The sequence below is a fragment of the Anolis sagrei genome, chromosome 2 (assembly GCF_037176765.1).
Source record: "Anolis sagrei isolate rAnoSag1 chromosome 2, rAnoSag1.mat, whole genome shotgun sequence".
In the NCBI taxonomy this organism is placed as follows: domain Eukaryota; kingdom Metazoa; phylum Chordata; class Lepidosauria; order Squamata; family Dactyloidae; genus Anolis; species Anolis sagrei.
The window spans coordinates 28,922,689-28,942,040 of NC_090022.1; the positions used below are offsets into that span (position 1 = coordinate 28,922,689).

Below are 19,352 nucleotides of genomic sequence, written 5' to 3' on the forward strand. Positions count from 1 at the left end.
GGGGATGCCTGGATGTTTTGATGTTTTACCATCCTTCTGGAAGGCTTCTCTCATGTCCCCGCATGGAGAGCTGGAGCTGACATAGGAAGCGCAACCCACTCTCCCCGGATTCAAACTGCTAACCTGTTGGTCAGTAGTCCTGCCGGCACAAAGGTTTAACCCACTGCGCCACTGGGGACTAAGGATAATGGGATTTATAATCCAACATGTCTGGAAGTTACCAAATTGGGAAAAGATTGTGACAGGGCATTTCATTTGTTAGCAATTTCAACATGTTTTGGATGGCCCAAATAAATGGCAGCTTTGGAGAAGAGTGCTTTTGAACCATAGAAGCATCCAGTTTGTGGATTATAGAAACACCCAGTTTATGGGCCCTTAAGTGGGGGGATGCAGGATATAAATTCTCACAGCTAGTTAGTAGCTGGCTGCATTAAATCACTATTGACCAAGAGGTCATGAGTTTGAAGCCAGCCCAAGTAGGAGTAAGCTCCCAACCATTAGTGTAGCTTGCTGTTGATCTATGCAGCCCGCAAGACAGTTGCATCTGTCAAGTAGGAAATTTTGGTACCGCTTTATGCGGGGAGGCTAATTTAACTAAATTACGAGGCCATAAAAAACTTTCCAGCAGCATGCAGAAGAATGAGGAAGTACTCCATGAAAGGACCCAGTGTCACAAGTGGACGGTGAAGTGGCAGCTCCCCCTTTGGTCAGAACCGAGCATACCCTTATGAAGCCGCAAAAGCTGGAATGTTAAATTGCCTCTGTGTCTGTCTATGTTGTATGTCTAAATGGCATTGAATGTTTGCCATGTATATGTGCATTGCAATGCGCCTTGAGCCCCCTGTGGGGTGAGAAAGGTGGGATATAAATACTGGAAATAAATCAATAAATCAAATAAATTTCAGAGGGGTTACACAGTTCTGACCTCTAGTTTAGCAGTTGGTGCAGAATTCAGGACTGAAGACTCAATACACATATTCAGATTGTCCTTTATTTTTAATTATTTCATTTGGTTCAACTTTTCATTTTCTGAAATCCTGCCCATCTCCTCTGCAACTGTTGGCTGAAATGGGAGCATGAAAGCGACCACTGTCATTTCTCTCTTTCTGAAGCCTGAATCCACTTTGATAGTGAAATCTCACCTTCCTACTTCCCTCGCCATCCTGGACTTGTTAGAGCTGTACTGTTGAATAAAAGGTGACAGAGGTTATACATTTTCATAATTCAGATGGTGACATTTGCTAATGCTAGAAAACCAAGCTACTAATTTCCACCTTTCTCAAGTTGTGCAATCAATTTTCTGGGTACTTAAGGCTGATTGAATCCATTAAATAGGCAGGATGAACAGCAGGAGGAGCTCTCTTGTAAGGGCCTTGATAATAAGTTGCTTAAAAGGTTAGGCCAAAGAACCATTTTAATCCAATGATAACAGCAGGTCATGAAGTTTACAGACTTACAGTTTAGAAATAGGCACACTATTGATTGGCCAAAGAGTTGCGGCCCAGGATTTCCCAGCTTGGGATGTGTTGCAGGAAGATCCTTTTTAAACTGGATAGGAGTAGAAAAATGCATCTAATTTCTTGTTTCCTGTTTTAGGATTGCTTTGCATTCTGACTAAGTTTGCATCATCATTTTTGTGTTAAGGTCATTTTGCATTCTGATCCTGTCACGTGAGGTTTCGGCAAATGTGATACTTCTGCCTTCTTAGAATCCCGAGAAATGTGACTAAGCCATTCATTGCCTTATTAGTGTGCAACTACACTGTGGAATTAATGCAGTTTGATACCACTTTAACTGTCATGACTCAATGTTGTGGAATCCTGGGATTTGTTGTTTGGTAAGACAACTGCACTCTTTGGCAGGGAGGGCAAAAGACCTTGCAGAAGTACAACTCCCATGATTCCATAGCATTGGTATCAAACTGCATCAATTGTACAATGTAGATGAAACCTTGTCCTAGTCCAACATTTGACCCACTATACTCTGTTGTCTCAGAAATAGGCCTGTACAATGTTTTCTTTTAAAAACAAAAAAACATCTATACGTGTAAAAGCAAAGCTAAGAAAGTTTGTTTTGCTAATAATTAGTACAATGACATGCGGTAGTAAATTTTTAAATTTGTGATCCACTTTGTGTCTCAATCACAGAAACAAAAGCAATATACTAATACTACTAATAATATGTAACTGAGGGCTGCCTTGACCATTAAAAATGCACGCTTACAGTTGAACACAGAAACATAAGTGGGAAAAAAGTCTGAAAATAAATATCCTGAAACCATAAGACATCTTTTATAATCAGATAAAGATTCTACCTTCAATGCCTTGTGATATGTCTACAGAGACATTGCAGATAGTCAGGAAACCCAGTGAGAAGCAGCTGTCTGGCTCTCTTAATTCTTGCTGCTCATAACAATGTTGTGTGGCAGTGCTCCAAGGAATATTAAAAACCCTTTGAGAAAGCAATCATAAGAGAAATCCTAGTGCCCCATATGCCAGATAAGGAAATCATTAAGGTAATGCTTTGGCTGGGTGTGTCACTGCTTCTCTCATATGTAATTATAATGTTCAATAACCTTTGGTTATGGAGGATGAAACTTGCTGAAGGATCATGGTGATATTACAGTATTAGAGAGGAAATGAAAAGCGTTTCCATGTCTATCTTCAGAACAGAGAGCATCTCCAATTTTGGATAGATCAGTAATAATAAACCGCTACATACACTGGTACGGTTTTGCCCTACACACATTTTTTAACTCTAAACACAAGTCAATTAACTTTACCTGGTAATAAATATATGGCAGCTAGGGATGCATTTACACTATAGAATTAATGTAGTTTGACATCACTTTAATTGGCATGGCTCAATGCTGTGGAACTGTGGGATTTGTAGTTTTGGCAGACAAGGTTAAAGACCATAAAAGTACAGCTCCCAAGATTTCATAGTCAGGCCTGTAGCGAGGGGGTGGTTTTAGGGGTTCAAACCCTCCCCGAAATGTTTCAGATTTTTTAAAAAACCTGGTTTACTCATGAATTTTTACTGGTTAACCAAATCCTCATGTTAAGTCTATGAGATTCAAAAAAGTAGAAGTCCCTCCAGAACTGCAAGCACTATCTCAAGCAAATATTGACAATTTATTCACATTGTCATTACTTGCAGCAATAGCCGATGTAGCGAAGCAACCAAGTTGGGGGTGTGTGTGTTGAATGCTGTCATTAAGGAGACCAGACTTGGTGGAGGTGGTTGACAGGGGTGGAGCTGCAGGCTATTGAAGGCTGCTCTGCCCCCTCCTGTGCTCTTTGCTTCAGCGTGACCTAGAAGGCAGGTTTCAACCCCCCTGCAAAATTTTCAAACCCCCCCCCCCCAAATTTCAACCCCTCCCGAAATTTTTTTCTGGCTACGGCCCTGATAGCATTCAGCCATATTAGCTAAAGTGGTGCCGAACTGCAATAATGCTACCATGTAGATCAGGCATGGGCAAACTTCGGCCCTCCAGGTGTTTTGGACTTCAACTGCCACATTTCCTAACAGCCTACTGTTAGGAATTGTGGGAGTTAAAGTCCAAAACACCTGGAGGGCTGAAGTTTGTCCATGCCTGATGTAGATGCACCCTATGAGTAAAGTATATATTGGGTGATTGTTGAGGTTGAGTACATTGACTTCAACAGATCCCATTACTGCTGATTATTTATATAGCATCGTGAAATGAACTTTTCTGTAAAACATTCAAAAACAGTGAGTCCTGGTAATACCTGTCAACATATATGCAGACAGTCCCCAAGTTACGAACAACATAGGTTCCGTTGCTTTGTACTTAAGTTTGTTTATTTATTAACAGTATTTATATTCCGCCCTTCTCACCCAGCAGGGGACTCAGGGTGGATTACAATGTATATATACATGGCAAACATTCAGTGCCATAGACACACAACATATATAGACAGATGAACAGAGGCTATTTAATATTCCGGCTTTTTCATTAGGGTATTCTGGCCACTAGGGGAGCTGTCACTTCACCGACCATTTGTGATACTGAAGAAGTACTTCCTCATTCTTTGCATGCTTGCTGGAGATTTTTATGGCGTCATAAATTAGCCATCCTGCATAAGCGGTACCTAAATTTCTTACTTGACAGATGCAAGTGTATTTTGGGCTGCAAAGGTCAACAGCAAGCTACACAAATTGGTCAGAAGATTACTCTGACTTGGGCTGGCTTCAAACTCATGACCTTTTGGTCAGTAGTGATCTTAATGCAGCTGACTCCCAGCCAGCTGCGCCACAGTACTGGTGCAACACAAGTTGAATTTTTACGTAAATAAGAACAAGTACATGCAGTCATGCTGGCCACATGACCTTGGAGGTGTCTACAGACAACGCTGGCTCTTCGGCTTAGAAATGGAGATGAGCACCACACCCCAGAGTCAGACATGACTGGACTTAATGTCAGGGGGATACCTTTACCTTTACCTTTACATTTTTAAGTGTAACCCCAACCAAATTTTAATTTTTGATAGCGTAAGGAAGGGTTACCAGCCCTGTGGTGTTTGTTTTGCTGTCTGTGTCCCTGTTCAGAAGATTTCACCCCACTTTCTGTCCCTGTGATAATTGGAATTTGGAAAAAATGGCTTGTTGTGGAAATAAGGTCTAACAATAAAGCTTCAATGGGGATACCTTTTCCCCATAATAACTCTTGCAGGAGTGAATTTCCCTTCCTAAGGATAGATTTCTCTCATTTCCTGTTGTCTCAGCCTGGTTCTTAACTATGAGTCATGTGTAAGTTGTTTGTTTGTAACTCACTGGTTGTACTCATATGCTCTAGGGTAAATGAGTATACATATATACAAACAGAAGGAAGAAAGAATAGCAAACCACAAAATTGCACAACACAATTATAAAGCAAATTATCCAGATGAAATGGAAAAACAAGCAAACACACAATATAATAGAAGGCAAAGTATGCACTGGCCCTGCCCTTACGATAGCCATGCGTGAGTCATCACCACTTTTAGACTGGCAAAAACTTAGATACACAGACACAGAATGGCTGGCAACTTGCTTTACTGTATTATCTATGGAAAAGATCTAGAACTGCCGCAGACCAGAAGCTAAAGTGCTTTGATGTAGCAGGAAAAATGTTAAGTCAGTTCAAGAATGTATCAACAGAAATAAGTTTCCAGATCAAGGGACGTAATAGTCTTAAATCATTCTCCCCAGGTCAAGTTCTGCAATGGAAAAATATCTAAGTTAGAATGTATCCAAATCTGTAGGCAAAACAGTTGTGGGGATGGCATAAAAGTAACCTAGAGAAGAGAGGACTTGGGGGGGTGGGGGGTGGATATGCACTGTAGATTTAATGCAGTTTGACACCATTTCAGCTACCATGGCTCAAGGCTATGGAATCATGGAAGTTGGTGAGGCAGAAGTACTTTTTGGCAGGGAAGGCTCCTGACCTTATTAAATAACATCGCCTATTGTTCAATAGCATTGAGACATGGGAATTAAAGGGGTGCCAAACTGCATTAATTGTACAGTGTAGAAAATTGGAGGAAAATTCTGAGAGTGCCTTGGACCACAAGAAGATCAAACCAGTCCATATTCAGAGAAATAATACCCAGGTGCTCACTGTTAGAGGCAAAGATGAAGTACTTTGGCCACATAAAGAGAAGACAGGAAAGCTTGGAGAAGATAATGTTGCTGGGGAAAATGGAAGGAAAAAGGAAGAGAGGCCGACCAAGGGCAAGATGGATGGATGATATCCTTGAAGTGACTGACTTAACCTTGAAGGAGATGGGGGTGGTGATGGCCGACAGGGAACTCTGGCATGGGTTGATCCATGAGGTCACGAAGAGTCGGAAGCGACTGAACGAATAAACAACAACAAAAGATGTACCCTCGTTGAGTCCTCTTGGAGTCGTTATGGACAACAAGTTAAACATGAGCCAACAATGTGATGTGGCCGCAAAAAAGGCCAATGGTAGTTTGACCTGCATCAATAGGAGTATAGTGTCTAGATCAGGGGTCCTCAAACTAAGGCCTGGGGGCCAGATATGGCCCTCTGAGGTAATTTACCCAGCCCTCACTCAGGGTCAACCTAAGTCTGAAATGACTTGAAAGCACACAACAACAACAACAATCCTATCTCATCAGCCAAAAGCAGGCCCACACTTCCCATTGAAATATTAATACTTTTATATTTGTTAAAATTATTCTTCATTTTAATTATTGTAATGTTTTAAAGTGTTTTTGCACTACAAATAAGATATGTGCAGTGTGCATAGGAATTCATTCATTTTTTTTCAAATAATAATCCGGACTTCCAACAGTTTGAGGGACTGTGACCTGGCCCTCTGTTTAAAAAGTTTGAGGACCCCTGGTCTAGATCCAGGGAAGTCATGCTGCCCCTCTATTCTGCCTTGGTTAGACCACACCTGGAATACTGTGTCCAGTTCTAGGCACCACAATTGAAGAGAGACATTGACAAGCTGAAATGTGTCCAGAGGAGGGCGACTAAAATGATCAAGGGTCTGGAGAACAAGCCCTATGAGGAGCGGCTTAAAGAGCTGGGCATGTTTAGCCTGAAGAAGAGAAGGCTGGGAGGAGACATGATAGTTATGTATTAATATGTGAGAGGAAGTCATAGGGAGGAGGGAACAACCTTGTTTTCTGCTGCCTTGGAGACTAGGATGTGGAACAACGGCTTCAAACTACAGGAAAAGAGATTCCACTTGCACATTAGGAAGAACTTCCTGACTGTGAGAGCTGTTCAGCACTGGAACTCTCTGCCCCAGGGTGTGGTGGAGGCTCCTTCTTTGGAGGCTTTTAAACAGAGGCTGGATGGCCATCTGTCGGGTCTGCTTTGAATGCTATTTTCCTGCTTCTTGGCAGGGAGTTGGATTGGATGGCCCACGAGGTCTCTTCCAACTCTAGGATTCTACCCATAGCTCTAGTTCACAAATATCTATGCTATATGTTAAGAGAAGAATCATATGGCTGCACAGCTACCCATTTGGAAATAGTAGTATTGTAGGAATCATAAATTGGGGCATGTGCAAAAGAAGATGATCAGCAAGGTGTGAGGCTAGCAAACAAAACCATATGAGGAACAACAGAAAAATAATCCCCTTTTCACACACTTAAAAGTAGGCTTGATGTCTACCTACCTAGAACCACATGATATACTTGCAGGATGTAAGCTTCTTCTGTCAGAATATCTTTTGAACGAATGTGATGTTGCTTATTAGGGTGCATCTATATCAGGCATGGGCAAATGTCAGCCTTCCAGGTATTTTGGACTTCAAAACACCTACCGGCTGTTAGGAATTGTGGGAGTTCAAGTCCAAAACACCTGGAGGACTAGAGTTTGCCCATGCCAGATCTATATTATATAGAATGAATGCAGTTTGTCAATAATTTGAAATGCCATGGCTTATGGGAGTTGCAATTTCGCTGAATGACAACTCCCAGAATTTCATAGCACTGAGACATTTAGTGAAAGAGGTGCCAAACTGCATTATTTCTACAATGTAGAGTAGATTCAACCTTACATAAAACAGTATAGCACTGACAGTCTGTCTAATGAATCGAACACTGAACCCAGCCATACTTTTTCAAAACAATAGGAATGATCTAAAGTACACATTAGAAGTAGGCCAGCTAGCAGAAAATTAAATAGCATGGAAGGGGATAATAATAGTGTTATTTAGAAGCAAGGCCTCTAATTTTCTGCGTAACATGGAATATAAGGACGTGATCTTCTGCATGAAATGTATTTTCAAAATGTCAATCTTGCCTTTCATACAGAAGTGCCAGAACGATATTAACACCCTTATAGTATATTTCACATTCACACATTGCTGCCATGACCACACAGTTTGACGCAGCCAGGCTTCCAGGATAGCTGAGAGTTGAACATTTTCTTGAGAATTGCTTCGCTTCCTTTTTTATGTCCCTTTTTTTTAGCAGCTTTGCACATTTCCTTTTCCTACTAAAATGTGCTGATTTGGCATTATTGTGTGCTCAGAATGGCATTTTGTACACATTACTACGTTGTTATATACTGCAATTTATGGTAATCCTAACATAGGCTTTCATCAGCAAGATTTATTCAGAGGGGTTTTGCACAGGATTCCTCTAAGACTGCATCTACACCATAGAATTAATGCAGTTTGACACCAATTTAATTGCCATGGCTCAATGCTATGAAATCATAGGAAATGCCACTTTATATGGTCTTCTTTGCCAAATTACACTAAATTACACATCCTAGAATTACACAGTATTGGGCCATGACAGTTAAAGTGGTGTCGAATCGCATTAATTCCTCAATGTAGATTCACCCTAGATAGTAGAGTCTTGCTTATCTAACATAAACGGGCGGACAAAACGTTGGATAAACAAAAATGTTGGATAATAAGGAGGAATTAAGGAAAGGCCTATTAAACGTCAAATTACGTTATGATTTTACAAATGAAGCACCAAAACATCATGTTTTACAACAAACTGACAGAAAAAGCAGTTCAATACACGATAATGTTATGTAGTAATTACTGTATTTACAAATGTAGCACCAAAACATCACAATGTATTGAAACAGCCGTGGATTCAGGCAGGAGGCAGACTGCGATGGATAATACAGAACGCTGGATGAATGACGGTTGGATAAGCGGGACTCTACTGTATGTGCATGTCATATACTCAGTCTCCTGTGTGTATCTTCTGTGTGCGGAAGTGTGGTGAAATCTCTTTCCCTGGAGGTTTTTTTTTAAGCAAACAGAGACTGGATGGCCATCTGTTAGGAGGGCTTTGATTGTGTATTTCTGGCAGGGGAGAGTAACGTTTGGGCTGGGATCTGACTTGAAGCTTTATAAACAAGCACCTTGATCTCCGTACGGATGTCCTGGTCCTCAAACACTCTCTGCTTCATTCAGAAAAATGCTGCACGTGCAGAGCTCAGGCGGTGTTGTATTTCAGTGTCAATGTTTGTGGAGAGGTGGCTGCCAAGGTAGCGGAAATGATCAACATTTTCTAATGTTACACTATTAAGCTGTATTTCTGGCATTGCAGAGCGATTGGCTGGCGACTGCTGGAAGAGCACTTTGTTTTTCTCCATGTTCAATGAGAGGCCGAGCTTCTCGTATGCTTCTGCGAAGGTGTTTAGAGCGGCTTGCAGGTCTTATTCTGAATGCGCACAGATTACGTTGTCATCAGCATATTGGAGTTCTATAATAGATGTTGTTATGACCTTGGCACACAATAGTAAAGGTAGGTAAAGGTTTTCCCCTAACATTAAGTCTAGTTGTGTCCGATTCTGGGGGTTGGTGCTCATTTCCATTTCTAAGCCAAAGAGCGGGCGTTGTCCATATTTATTTATTTACAGTATTTATATTCCATCCTTCTCACCCCGCAGGGGACTCAGGGCAGATTACAATGTACATATACATGGCAAACATTCAATGCCATTAGACATACAACATATATAGACAGATAGTAATAATAATAATCTTTATTTATACCTTGCCACCATCTCCCCCAACGGGGACTCAGGGCGGCTGACATGAGGCCAGGCCCAAACAACAAATTACAGCAAAATGACAGATACACAGAGGCAATTTAACATTCCAGCTTTCCAGCTTCATGAGGGTATGCTCGATTCCTGCCACAGGGGGAGCTGCCGCTTCACCGTCCACTTGTGACACCGAGTCCTTGATGGAGTACTTCCTCATTCTTACACACGCTGCTGGAAGGTTTTATAGTGTCATAAATGAGTTAAATTAGCCTCCCCACATAAAGCGGTTCCTAAATTTCCTACGTGACAGATGCAACTGTCTTTTGGGCTGCACAGGTCAACAGCAAGCTAGACTATTAATGGTAGAGAGCTCACTCCGGCCCCGGGCTGGATTCAAACTCAGGACCTCTTTTTTGGTCAGTAGTGATTTAATGCAGCTGGCTACTAACTAACTGAGTCGCAGCCCATAGAATCATAGAATCAAAGAGTTGGAAGAGACCTCATGGGCCATCCAGTCCAACCCCCTGCCAAGAAGCAGGAATATTGTATTCAAAGCACCCCTGACAGATGGCCATCCAGCCTCTGTTTAAAAGCTTCCAAAGAAGGAGCCTCCACCACACTCCGGGGCAGAGAGTTCCACTGCTGAACGGCTCGCACAGTCAGGAAGTTCTTCCTCATGTTCAGATGGAATCTCCTTTCTTGTAGTTTGAAGCCATTGTTCCACATCCTAGTCTCCAGGCAAGCAGAAAACAAGCTTGCTCCCTCCTCGCTGTGGCTTCCTTTCACATATTTATACATGGCCATCATATCTCCTCTGAGCCTTCTCTTCTTCAGGCTAAACATGCCCAGCTCCTTAAGCCGCTTCTCATGGGGCTTGTTCTCCAGACCCTTGATCATTTTAGTCGCCTTCCTCTGGAAACATTCCAGCTTGTTCTCACATATTTATACATGGCTATCATATCTCCTCTCAGCCTTCTCTTCTTCAGGCTAAACATGCCCAGCTCCTTAAGCCACTCCTCATAGGGCTTGTTCTCCAGACCCTTGATCATTTTAGTCGCCCTCCTCTGGACACATTCCAGCTTGTCAATATCTCTCTTGAATTGTGGTGCCCAGAATTGGACACAATATTCCAGGTGTGGTCTAACCAAAGCGGAATAGAGGGGTCGCATGACTTCCCTGGACCATAGACACCTCTAAGGTCATGTGGCCTTACCTTCCCATCTGAACGTTACCTATTGATTTACTCACATTTCGTACTGCTAGGTTGAAGCTGGGGCTAACAACGTGAGTTCAGCCGCTCCCTGGATTCGAACCTGCGACCTTTCGGTCAGCAAGTTCATCAGCTCAGCGGTTTAACCCACTGTGCTACCACCGGGGGCTCACAAGAGTGACAAGTAATGAGGGTTTGGAGGCTTCTCTTGCCTGCCTTCCTAGAGGAGAGGGAGACCGGCGGGGTTTAGGACCGGCGCGGCGGAAGGGCCGGCGCGCGAGGGGGGGCGGGGCTGGGCTGGCGACTCCAAGTGTTGACAGTGGTTGGGCTCAGTCGTCGCCCTGGCGGGGAAGCGTGGGTCTCGCGCAGGAGGAAGGCGGGCGGGCGAAATGGCCTTCATGGAGAAGCTGCCAGCGGGGAAGGTGCTGCTGGACGACACGACGCCCCTGGCCGCGGTGGTCGAGGCCAGCCAGAGCCTCCACTCCCACACGGTGAGGAAGGGAGGAAGGAGGGAGGAAGGAGGAGGAGGAGAGTGGGGCCTCAGGAGGCCTCCCTGCCATGGCTGGGCTGAGGAGGGGAGAGGAGCCTCCTTGGGAGACCCAGTTGGAGGGGAAAGCAGCATTGGAAGACCCCAACCCACATTCACACCACTACTGATACTAATAATGTCTGCAAAGCAGGGAGAAGGGTACCAATTGGAAGGGAAAGCAGCCTAGGAAGACCCCAACCCACATTTACACCACTACTGATACTAATAATGTCTGTAAAGCAGGGAGAAGGGTGCTTGGGAGACCCAATTGGAGGGGAAAGCAGCCTAAGAAGACCCCAACCCACATTCACACCACTACTGATACTAATAATGTCTGCAAAGCAGGGAGAAGGGTACCAATTGGAAGGGAAAGCAGCCTAGGAAGACCCCAACCCACATTTACACCACTACTGATACTAATAATGTCTGTAAAGCAGAGAGAAGGGTGCTTGGGAGACCCAATTGGAGGGGAAAGCAGCCTAAGAAGACCCCAACCCACATTCACACCACTACTAATACTAATAATGTCTGTAAAGCAGGGAGAAGGATACTTGGGAGACCCAATTTGAGGGGAAAGGAGCATAGGAAGACCCCAACCCACATTTACACCACTACTGATACTATTAATGTCTGTAAAGCAGGGAGAAGGGTACCAATTGGAAGGGAAAGCAGCATAGGAAGACCCCAACCCACATTCACACCACTACTGATACTAATAATGTCTGTAAAGCAGGGAGAAGGGTGCTTGGGAGACCCAGTTTGAGGGGAAAGCAGCATTGGAAGACCCCCAACCCACATTCACACTACCACTGATACTAATAATGTCTATAAAGCAGGGAGAAGGGTGCTTGGGAGTCCCAGTTAAAGGAGAAATCTGGATATATTACTATTGACATATATACTACTGCTGATAATAATGCTACTAATCACGTCTATCAAGAGGGGTGGAGTGCTTGGGAATCCCAGTTTAAGGAGAAATCTGGATATATTACTATTGACATATATACTGCTATTGATGATAATGCTACTAATCATGTCTGTAAAGCAGGGAGAAGGGTGCTTAGGAGACTCAGTTTGAGGGGAAAACAAGATAGGAAGACTCCTACCCACAGTTATACGTACTTCTACTATTTTTGATAGTATGTACTAATCATGTCTGTAAAGGGGAGAGAAGGGTGCATGGGAGTCCCAATTTAAGGAGAAAGCAAGATATAAATATTACTGTTGACATTTATACTACTACCAATACCATACTACTACTAATCATGTCTATAAAGGGGGAGAAGGTGCTTGGGAGTCTCCATTTGAGTGGATAGCAGGATAGGAAGACTACTACTCACATTTACACTATGAGTAATACTAATCATGTCTGTAAAGGGAGTCCCAATTTAAGGAGAAAGCAGGATATAAGTATTACTATTAACATTACTACTAACTGATACCAATAATACTACTAATCATGTTTGTAAAGAGGGGTGAGGAGAAAGCAGTATAGAAAGACTACTACTCACATTTATACTTCTACTAATACTGCTACTTATCATGTTTGAGGAGAAGGGTGCATGGAAGTCCCAATTTAAGGAGAAAGCAAGTTAGAAATATTACTGTTGACATTTATACTACTACTGATATTAATTACACTCCTAATCATATCTGTCTGTAAAGAAGAGGAGACTTATTGGGAATCCCAATTTGAGGGGATAGTGGGACAGAAATATTACTAACGTTTATACTACTGATGCTAATACTACTAATCATGTCTGTGTTTCTGTAAGGAAGCGGGTGTGTGCTTGGGAGACCCAAATTGAGGGGAAAGCAGGATAGAAAGATTACTACTAACATACTACCACTGATATTAATACTAATACTATAATATAATATATATCTTGTCTATAATATATATCTTGTCTATAAAGCAGGGGATAAGATTACTTGGAAGTCCCAATTTAAGGAGAAACTTTGATAGAAAGATTACTACTACTATTTATACTACTACTAATATTAATACTATACCAATACTACTACCAATAATGGTTGTCTGTAAAGGGGGGGTAAGGGTGCTTGGGAGTCCCAATTTAAGGAGAAAGCAGGATATAAATATCACTGCTGACATTTATACTACTACTGATATTAATTGCATTACTATTCATATCTGTAAAGAGACTTATCGGGGATCCCGATCTGAGGGGATAGTAGGACAGAAATATTACTAGTGAAATTTATACTACAAATATAATAATAATAACACTAATAACAGTGTTTCTACTAGTACAACTACTTATAGTTGTGTATTGGGAGGGAGGGGGCTTGGGAGCCCCAATTTTGGGGAAAGCAGGAAATAAATACTATTATTACTGATAACAATAGCAATAATAGTAATACTTCTTAAGGATTCACAAAATTGTGAGTGTTTGGGAATCTTAATTTGGGCAAAAAGCAGAATGTAACTACTACCATACTAATATTAATACTAATAATATTTTATCTGTATGTGTGTCTGTAGGGAAATGAGAAGAGTACTTGGGAGTCCCAATTTTTTTTTGCATGGGAGGGGAAGCAGGTTATGAATACTACTAATATTACTCATTTTCTTTCTCTGTGTGTGTGTGGAAGTAGGGAAAGAGAAGGCTTTTATCATACTATTTATAAGCTCTCTGCCTTCTAGTTTCATTTGTTTCCTATGAAGCTTCAAGTCTCACAAGTAATTTCACATTTTCCCCAGTCATTTAGTGTGTTTAATGTTAATGATGAATCCCAGGTGTACATAGTGACTGCTGGAGTAAGTCAGGCAAGGGCTGGGGGAGAGGCTTGGGTTGTGATACTGCTCCTGCTATTTATTTATATAGCAACATCAATTTGCATGGTGCTTCACTTGCAGTAAAGCCAAAAACTAGGCCATGCTACAGGCATACAATTTAGAAAACACGTGTACACTGAACCTTCTGTATCTTCTGCGGTTTGGTTACAGAACCCCCACATCTGTGGATGCTCGCATCTCATTGTATACAACGTGCGTAGTAAAATGATATCTCTTGTATAAAATGACAAAACAAAGACTTATATTTTGGATTTTTCTTTTGTGGGGTGGATGAGTAGAATATTTTCAAGCCATAGATAGTGGAATTTGTGGATACACATGGTTGTGTAGAAAGAAGGAATGAATAATGAACGTAAAACTATGCAATCGAATAGTAAAACAAAACTAGGGTTCAAATCTGTCCTCAGCTTCAAAGCATGGACTTCGAAGTCACAGTGTTTCTTCCTAAACTAGCTGAATAGATTGTTGTGAGCATGATGTATAGTGGGAATATCATACTAGACAATTCTCTGACTTGTCATAGGATATTTTTGCAGGAACAGGCTAACACAACTATTTCATTGAGCAGTAGTTGGTTGTTGCAACTATGTATAGTACTTTTTATGGAGGGAGGCCAGCAACAACTGTTAATCCATAATTTTATGTGAAGTAAAAAAATTCTGTTTCAGTCTCTGGCCTGCCACAGGGGTTTTATGCAGGGATGGAGTAGCATGATTATCTTTGAAAGGTAGTAGGCTGCCATAACTGTGTAGAGTAGCTGTCATGGAGGGATGCCAGCATCAACTATTTATCCATAAATTCATATAAAGTGAAGATATCTTTAAGTGCCCCTGAGTCAATGAAGAGTACTTTTTTTTCCTGGCGATAGAGTGCTTAGAGAAGCGTCCTTTACATTGCAGAATAGGAGCATAAATTTGCAGGGAAGGGATCATGTTTCAAAACATGTATAAGCTCTAGTTAAAAATCCAGCACTTATTCAGGTGGAGGAATGTGTTTACTGGAGACTTTTTGGAGTTAGTAGGTGTATTGGACATTGATGTGTTGTGGAAGGATGTCATTTAAGGAAGACGGAGCAGGCTTGTTTACTGCTGCCCTGGAGACTAGGCTGTTGAGCTATGAGTTCAAATGATAGGAAAGGAGCTTAACATCAGGAAGAGCTTCCTGACTGTGAGAGCTGTTCAACAGTGGAACTCTCTGCCTTGGAGTGTGATGGAAACTCCTACCTTGAAGGCTGTTAAACAGGCTGGATGGCCATCTGTTTGGAGTGCTTTGATTGTACTTTTCCTGTTGTATGACAGTGGGATGGAATATATGGCCCATGTCGTCTCTTCCATCTCTTAAGATTCTCTGAAATGTTAGCAAATCATTCTTTAATGATTTGGTGTAAATCACTATTATTTTTATGTAAATTTGATTATGTAAGTTGTTTTATATCTGAGCATGGCTTGCCATGGGAATACAGCACACAGACCATAGAAATATGGCTAGAAGAGACCACAAAGGCCATTCAGGCCAACCCCATTCTGCCATATTGAAATATAACATCAAAGGACTCCCAACAGAAGACCATCCAGCTTCTATTTTAAAAACCTCCAAAGGAGAAAAACCTGTGATGATGGTGGTGAAAAGGCAAGGTGGGTAGGGTTTGAAGTGTACTTTATTGCAGTTGGGAAAGCTAAGTTGTACTCAATTATCGGTGTTGTAAGAGTATATTTGGTTTTTTTTTGGGGGGGGGGGATTTAAAATATGCTTTCCAGGTGGGACTGGCAAAGATTGCCTCTGAACAAGTATTGTGTTTCCAAACACTGCCCACCTTTTGGAAAGTTAAGAACGGGACACACATGCAATTGTTTCCCCCTTTTTTGGTCTCTAGTACCCTTTTTTTGAAGGCACTTTGCCAATGTTTATGGAGTGCAAAGAGCACCAGAAGAACAGACCCTAAACCAGGCCTGGTATGTTCTGAGCTTTTACTGGGAGGACAGTTTTGATACTGACATGCCCGTTTTCCAAAGAACTATGTTGGCCAGAGGTTAGTCAAATAAATGATGCTGTGCTATGCTTAGAAACTGGGTAGAGTTGCTCTGGTCAGTGATTACTTTTTTGGTGAAAAAATATTCATCTATTTTTATTTACTACGTAGAACTGTTTTAACTTTGAATTGTTAATTTATTATTAGTGCTTTTGGTTGGTAACTGCATTTTATTAAACTGATGGCTTGCCAAAAGGATTGATGTTTCCTCAATGGCCATCTTTTTGTGAATAGGTTTTTTACTTTCTGGGTTGGGTAAGCTGTCTAGGGAAACGAGGAAAAGAAATTAGCTTTCAGTTTCGATTTTTTTTTAGTAGCTGAGCTGTGGATTGAGTACAGCAGCTCATTTTGGGTTCTATTGCTGTCTTTGGGAATCTAATACAGTGTCAATAGTAATGTTCCCTGTTTTTATAGTTGTCTTCTTTTCATTTGCTCTATGTGTATAATTGTACATTTATAACATCGGTTCTCTTTCCCAATGATACGGACTCCTGTAGCATTCCCCTAGTTGTTGTTTATGTAAATAAGTAATACTTAACCTTATATACCTTATGAAAGAGAGGGGGTATTTAATAGTATAGATTGACACAGGCTTTGTTAGATTGTAACAGACCTTGAAAACTGGTTCTTTAGATAAGATCGTGTCTGCTAAGAATGCTAGAGATTAGAAGGTTACAGTGCACTTGTTGTTGATTTAGATCTGTTCATTTCGTGTATGCGTAAATGGCTCTGCAGCAGGAGTCTCGTGCCCTCTACCCAGGGGCAAGAATTGTAATCTGAATATCTATAATGAGTAGGTACATAAAAACAGATTTAAAATGAGAACTGTGTAGTCAGGACAAAAACACTATTACACTTCTTTGTCCTAATTTTCTCTAAATACAGTTTTTTAAAAAAACTTAGATACTTATTTACGAGACTTTTCTACAGACTTGTAAATAACTATTCCTCTATTGGCCTGAGGCAAACAGCAGTTGCCTCCAAGCAATTGAGCCTGGAAGTTTTAGAAATTGGAAGAGAGTATGTTTACTTTTCTTTCAGGCTTTCAGTGTTCCTCAAATGACAACACAGGAATGTGTGGGCAGTCAAAAAGTGTGAGGCCTAAAATCACACTTGTGGACTTAACTTGCAAGCTCCACATATTTGACAATCCCACGCAAATCTTTCCTTGGCAAATTGGGCATCATATTAGCCCACATCCATTTTCTTTCCTACCACTCTTTTTGTGTCTGCAATGGCCTGACATGTCTTAGATAGAAAACAAAATGTTCTTCCAGCTGTTTGGCTAGAATGGTGTTAATGATTTCGGAATTTCTTCTCATCTTGCTTTTCCAGCCATTCCAACTAGATAGGATTTATTGATTTAATTTCTAAAGAAGCTTGCTTCGTTAAAACTTTAACAAACCGTGTGGTATTAGTAATTGAAACATTTCTGACCAGTTTAATTTTAATATAGAAGAAGTGAGTGCAATTTGGATTTTTACAACTGTCTTTTCATTCTGCATTGGGTGGTGTGGGTTTTCTACTGAAGGTTGTTGTTCAAAAAGTGAGACAAGGCAACAAACATTTAAAAATGGGTCTCTAACCAAGCACTATCCTCTGTGTTTGGTTGGCGGGAGGCAGGGCATGTTGAGGGAGCTGGGAGTTCCAGTGGTCAAGGGGCCCCCAAAGAAGTAAGATCTTCTGGGGGTGGGGCTGCTCTTGATCTCACCTCATTTGCAGGTGCGACTGGTAGGGACGAGAGACAGGGCCTTCTTAGTGGTGGCCCCTCATCTATGGAACTCTCTCCTCAGCAAAATTAGATCAGCCTCCTCCCTCCTGATCTTCAGGGGGGAAAAATAAAAAAATATGGTTGTGAGACCAAGCTTTTGGCTAGTATAGAGTGATTATGAAACGAATACAATGACAAATTGAATGGCTGTGGATAATGATTTGGGATTGCCTGATTTTAATGATGTTTTAATTTTGACAATTTAAAATGTTTGTTTTTTTAATGTATTTGGTTATTTTATTGATATGTAACTGGATGGCATCACATTGTTGCTTTTTGTGAGGCCGCTCTGAGTCCCTTTTGTGGGGCGAAGGGTGGGGTACTAATGTGGTAAATAAACAAAAACAATACTTCATGGGATGTGCCTTTGTGTTAAAAGTTGAACAATACAAACAATTTCCAGTCTTGTTAACTTTGAATTCAGTTCCTTTTTGTTAAAGACGCAGAGGAATATTCCATTGAGAGAAGTTATTTTAATCAAAAGTATGTCAGAAACAAGAAATACTGGTGGATTTTTGTGGTTGTTTCAAAGCTCCGTTTACTCATATCTGATCTTTTATTTCATTTGTCAGGAGGTAAACTCAAAACAATTGTACAAGGAAATAATAGTGTGTTCGAGGATTTTTGTTTCGTTGCTTTATTTTATCTTGCTGCTCTTGGTATCCTGCCAGTTTCCTTGACCCTTTTGTAATCTGAAGTTCAAGCAAGATGAAAGCAAGCATATATTATGGAATAGTCATTGCCTTTTGATGTAAACATTTCACTGGATAAATATAAGTGGCAGATTTTCAGAAGAACAAGCAACACAAGTGTCTTTGAAACCATTGAAACAACCCATGTACTTGATTGAAATTTGCAAATCAGATTTTTTTAAAAAAAGCTGGCTCTCTTAGTCATACAAAAGACTGAAAAATATGGCATTGCTTCAGATATTCAGGAGTCATTTTAAATTCATTGTTTTACAATTAGTGGCTTTCAAGTACCAGAGATGTTTTTATTTATGGTTTTGCTTCTACTTCTCCGGCACAATTCAAAGGGTGGCATTGGAAAGTAGCCTATTTTGAGTCTCTCATATTTAAAAACTACATAATACTTCTAGGGGTGTTTATTCAGAGTTTGCTGTCTGTTCTGTTCTTTCTTCAGAATTTAGTGTGGTATTTCTGCTTAGTATTGCTGATACAGGATAAGTATGCATTGAGGGGAGAGAACAGAATCTTAATTGGGATAGGAGAGCTGGTGATGGTGGGTACTAAGGTCAGTCTTGGAGTGAGTTATTATCACACCGTCTACAGAAAACCCACACATGTAGATAGATATCTACATAAAAACTCCAACCATCACCCAAGTCAAAAAAGAAGCAGCATTAAAGCCTTGGCAGACCGTGCAAAAAGAATCTGCGGACCCCACCTTCTCCAAGATGGACTGAACCACCTCAACTGGGCTCTCCAGGCCAATGGATACTCCACCTCAGACATCAGAAGAGCTGCAAG

General features: G+C 41.2%; 1 protein-coding gene across 4 annotated transcripts in view; it reads left to right on the plus strand.

Annotated features, from left to right (window-relative positions):
• Positions 1-11,010: 11,010 nt before the first annotated feature.
• The window catches only part of PXK (PX domain containing serine/threonine kinase like), a 62,107-nt gene continuing 53,765 nt past the window's right edge, over positions 11,011-19,352 (plus strand). For all 4 annotated transcript variants that reach the window (XM_060766469.2, XM_060766470.2, XM_060766471.2 and 1 more), the window contains exon 1: positions 11,011-11,206. In XM_060766469.2, coding sequence (XP_060622452.2) covers positions 11,105-11,206 — 102 coding nt within the window. In that variant the 5' untranslated portion in view covers positions 11,011-11,104. The remainder of the gene's footprint in view (positions 11,207-19,352) is intronic.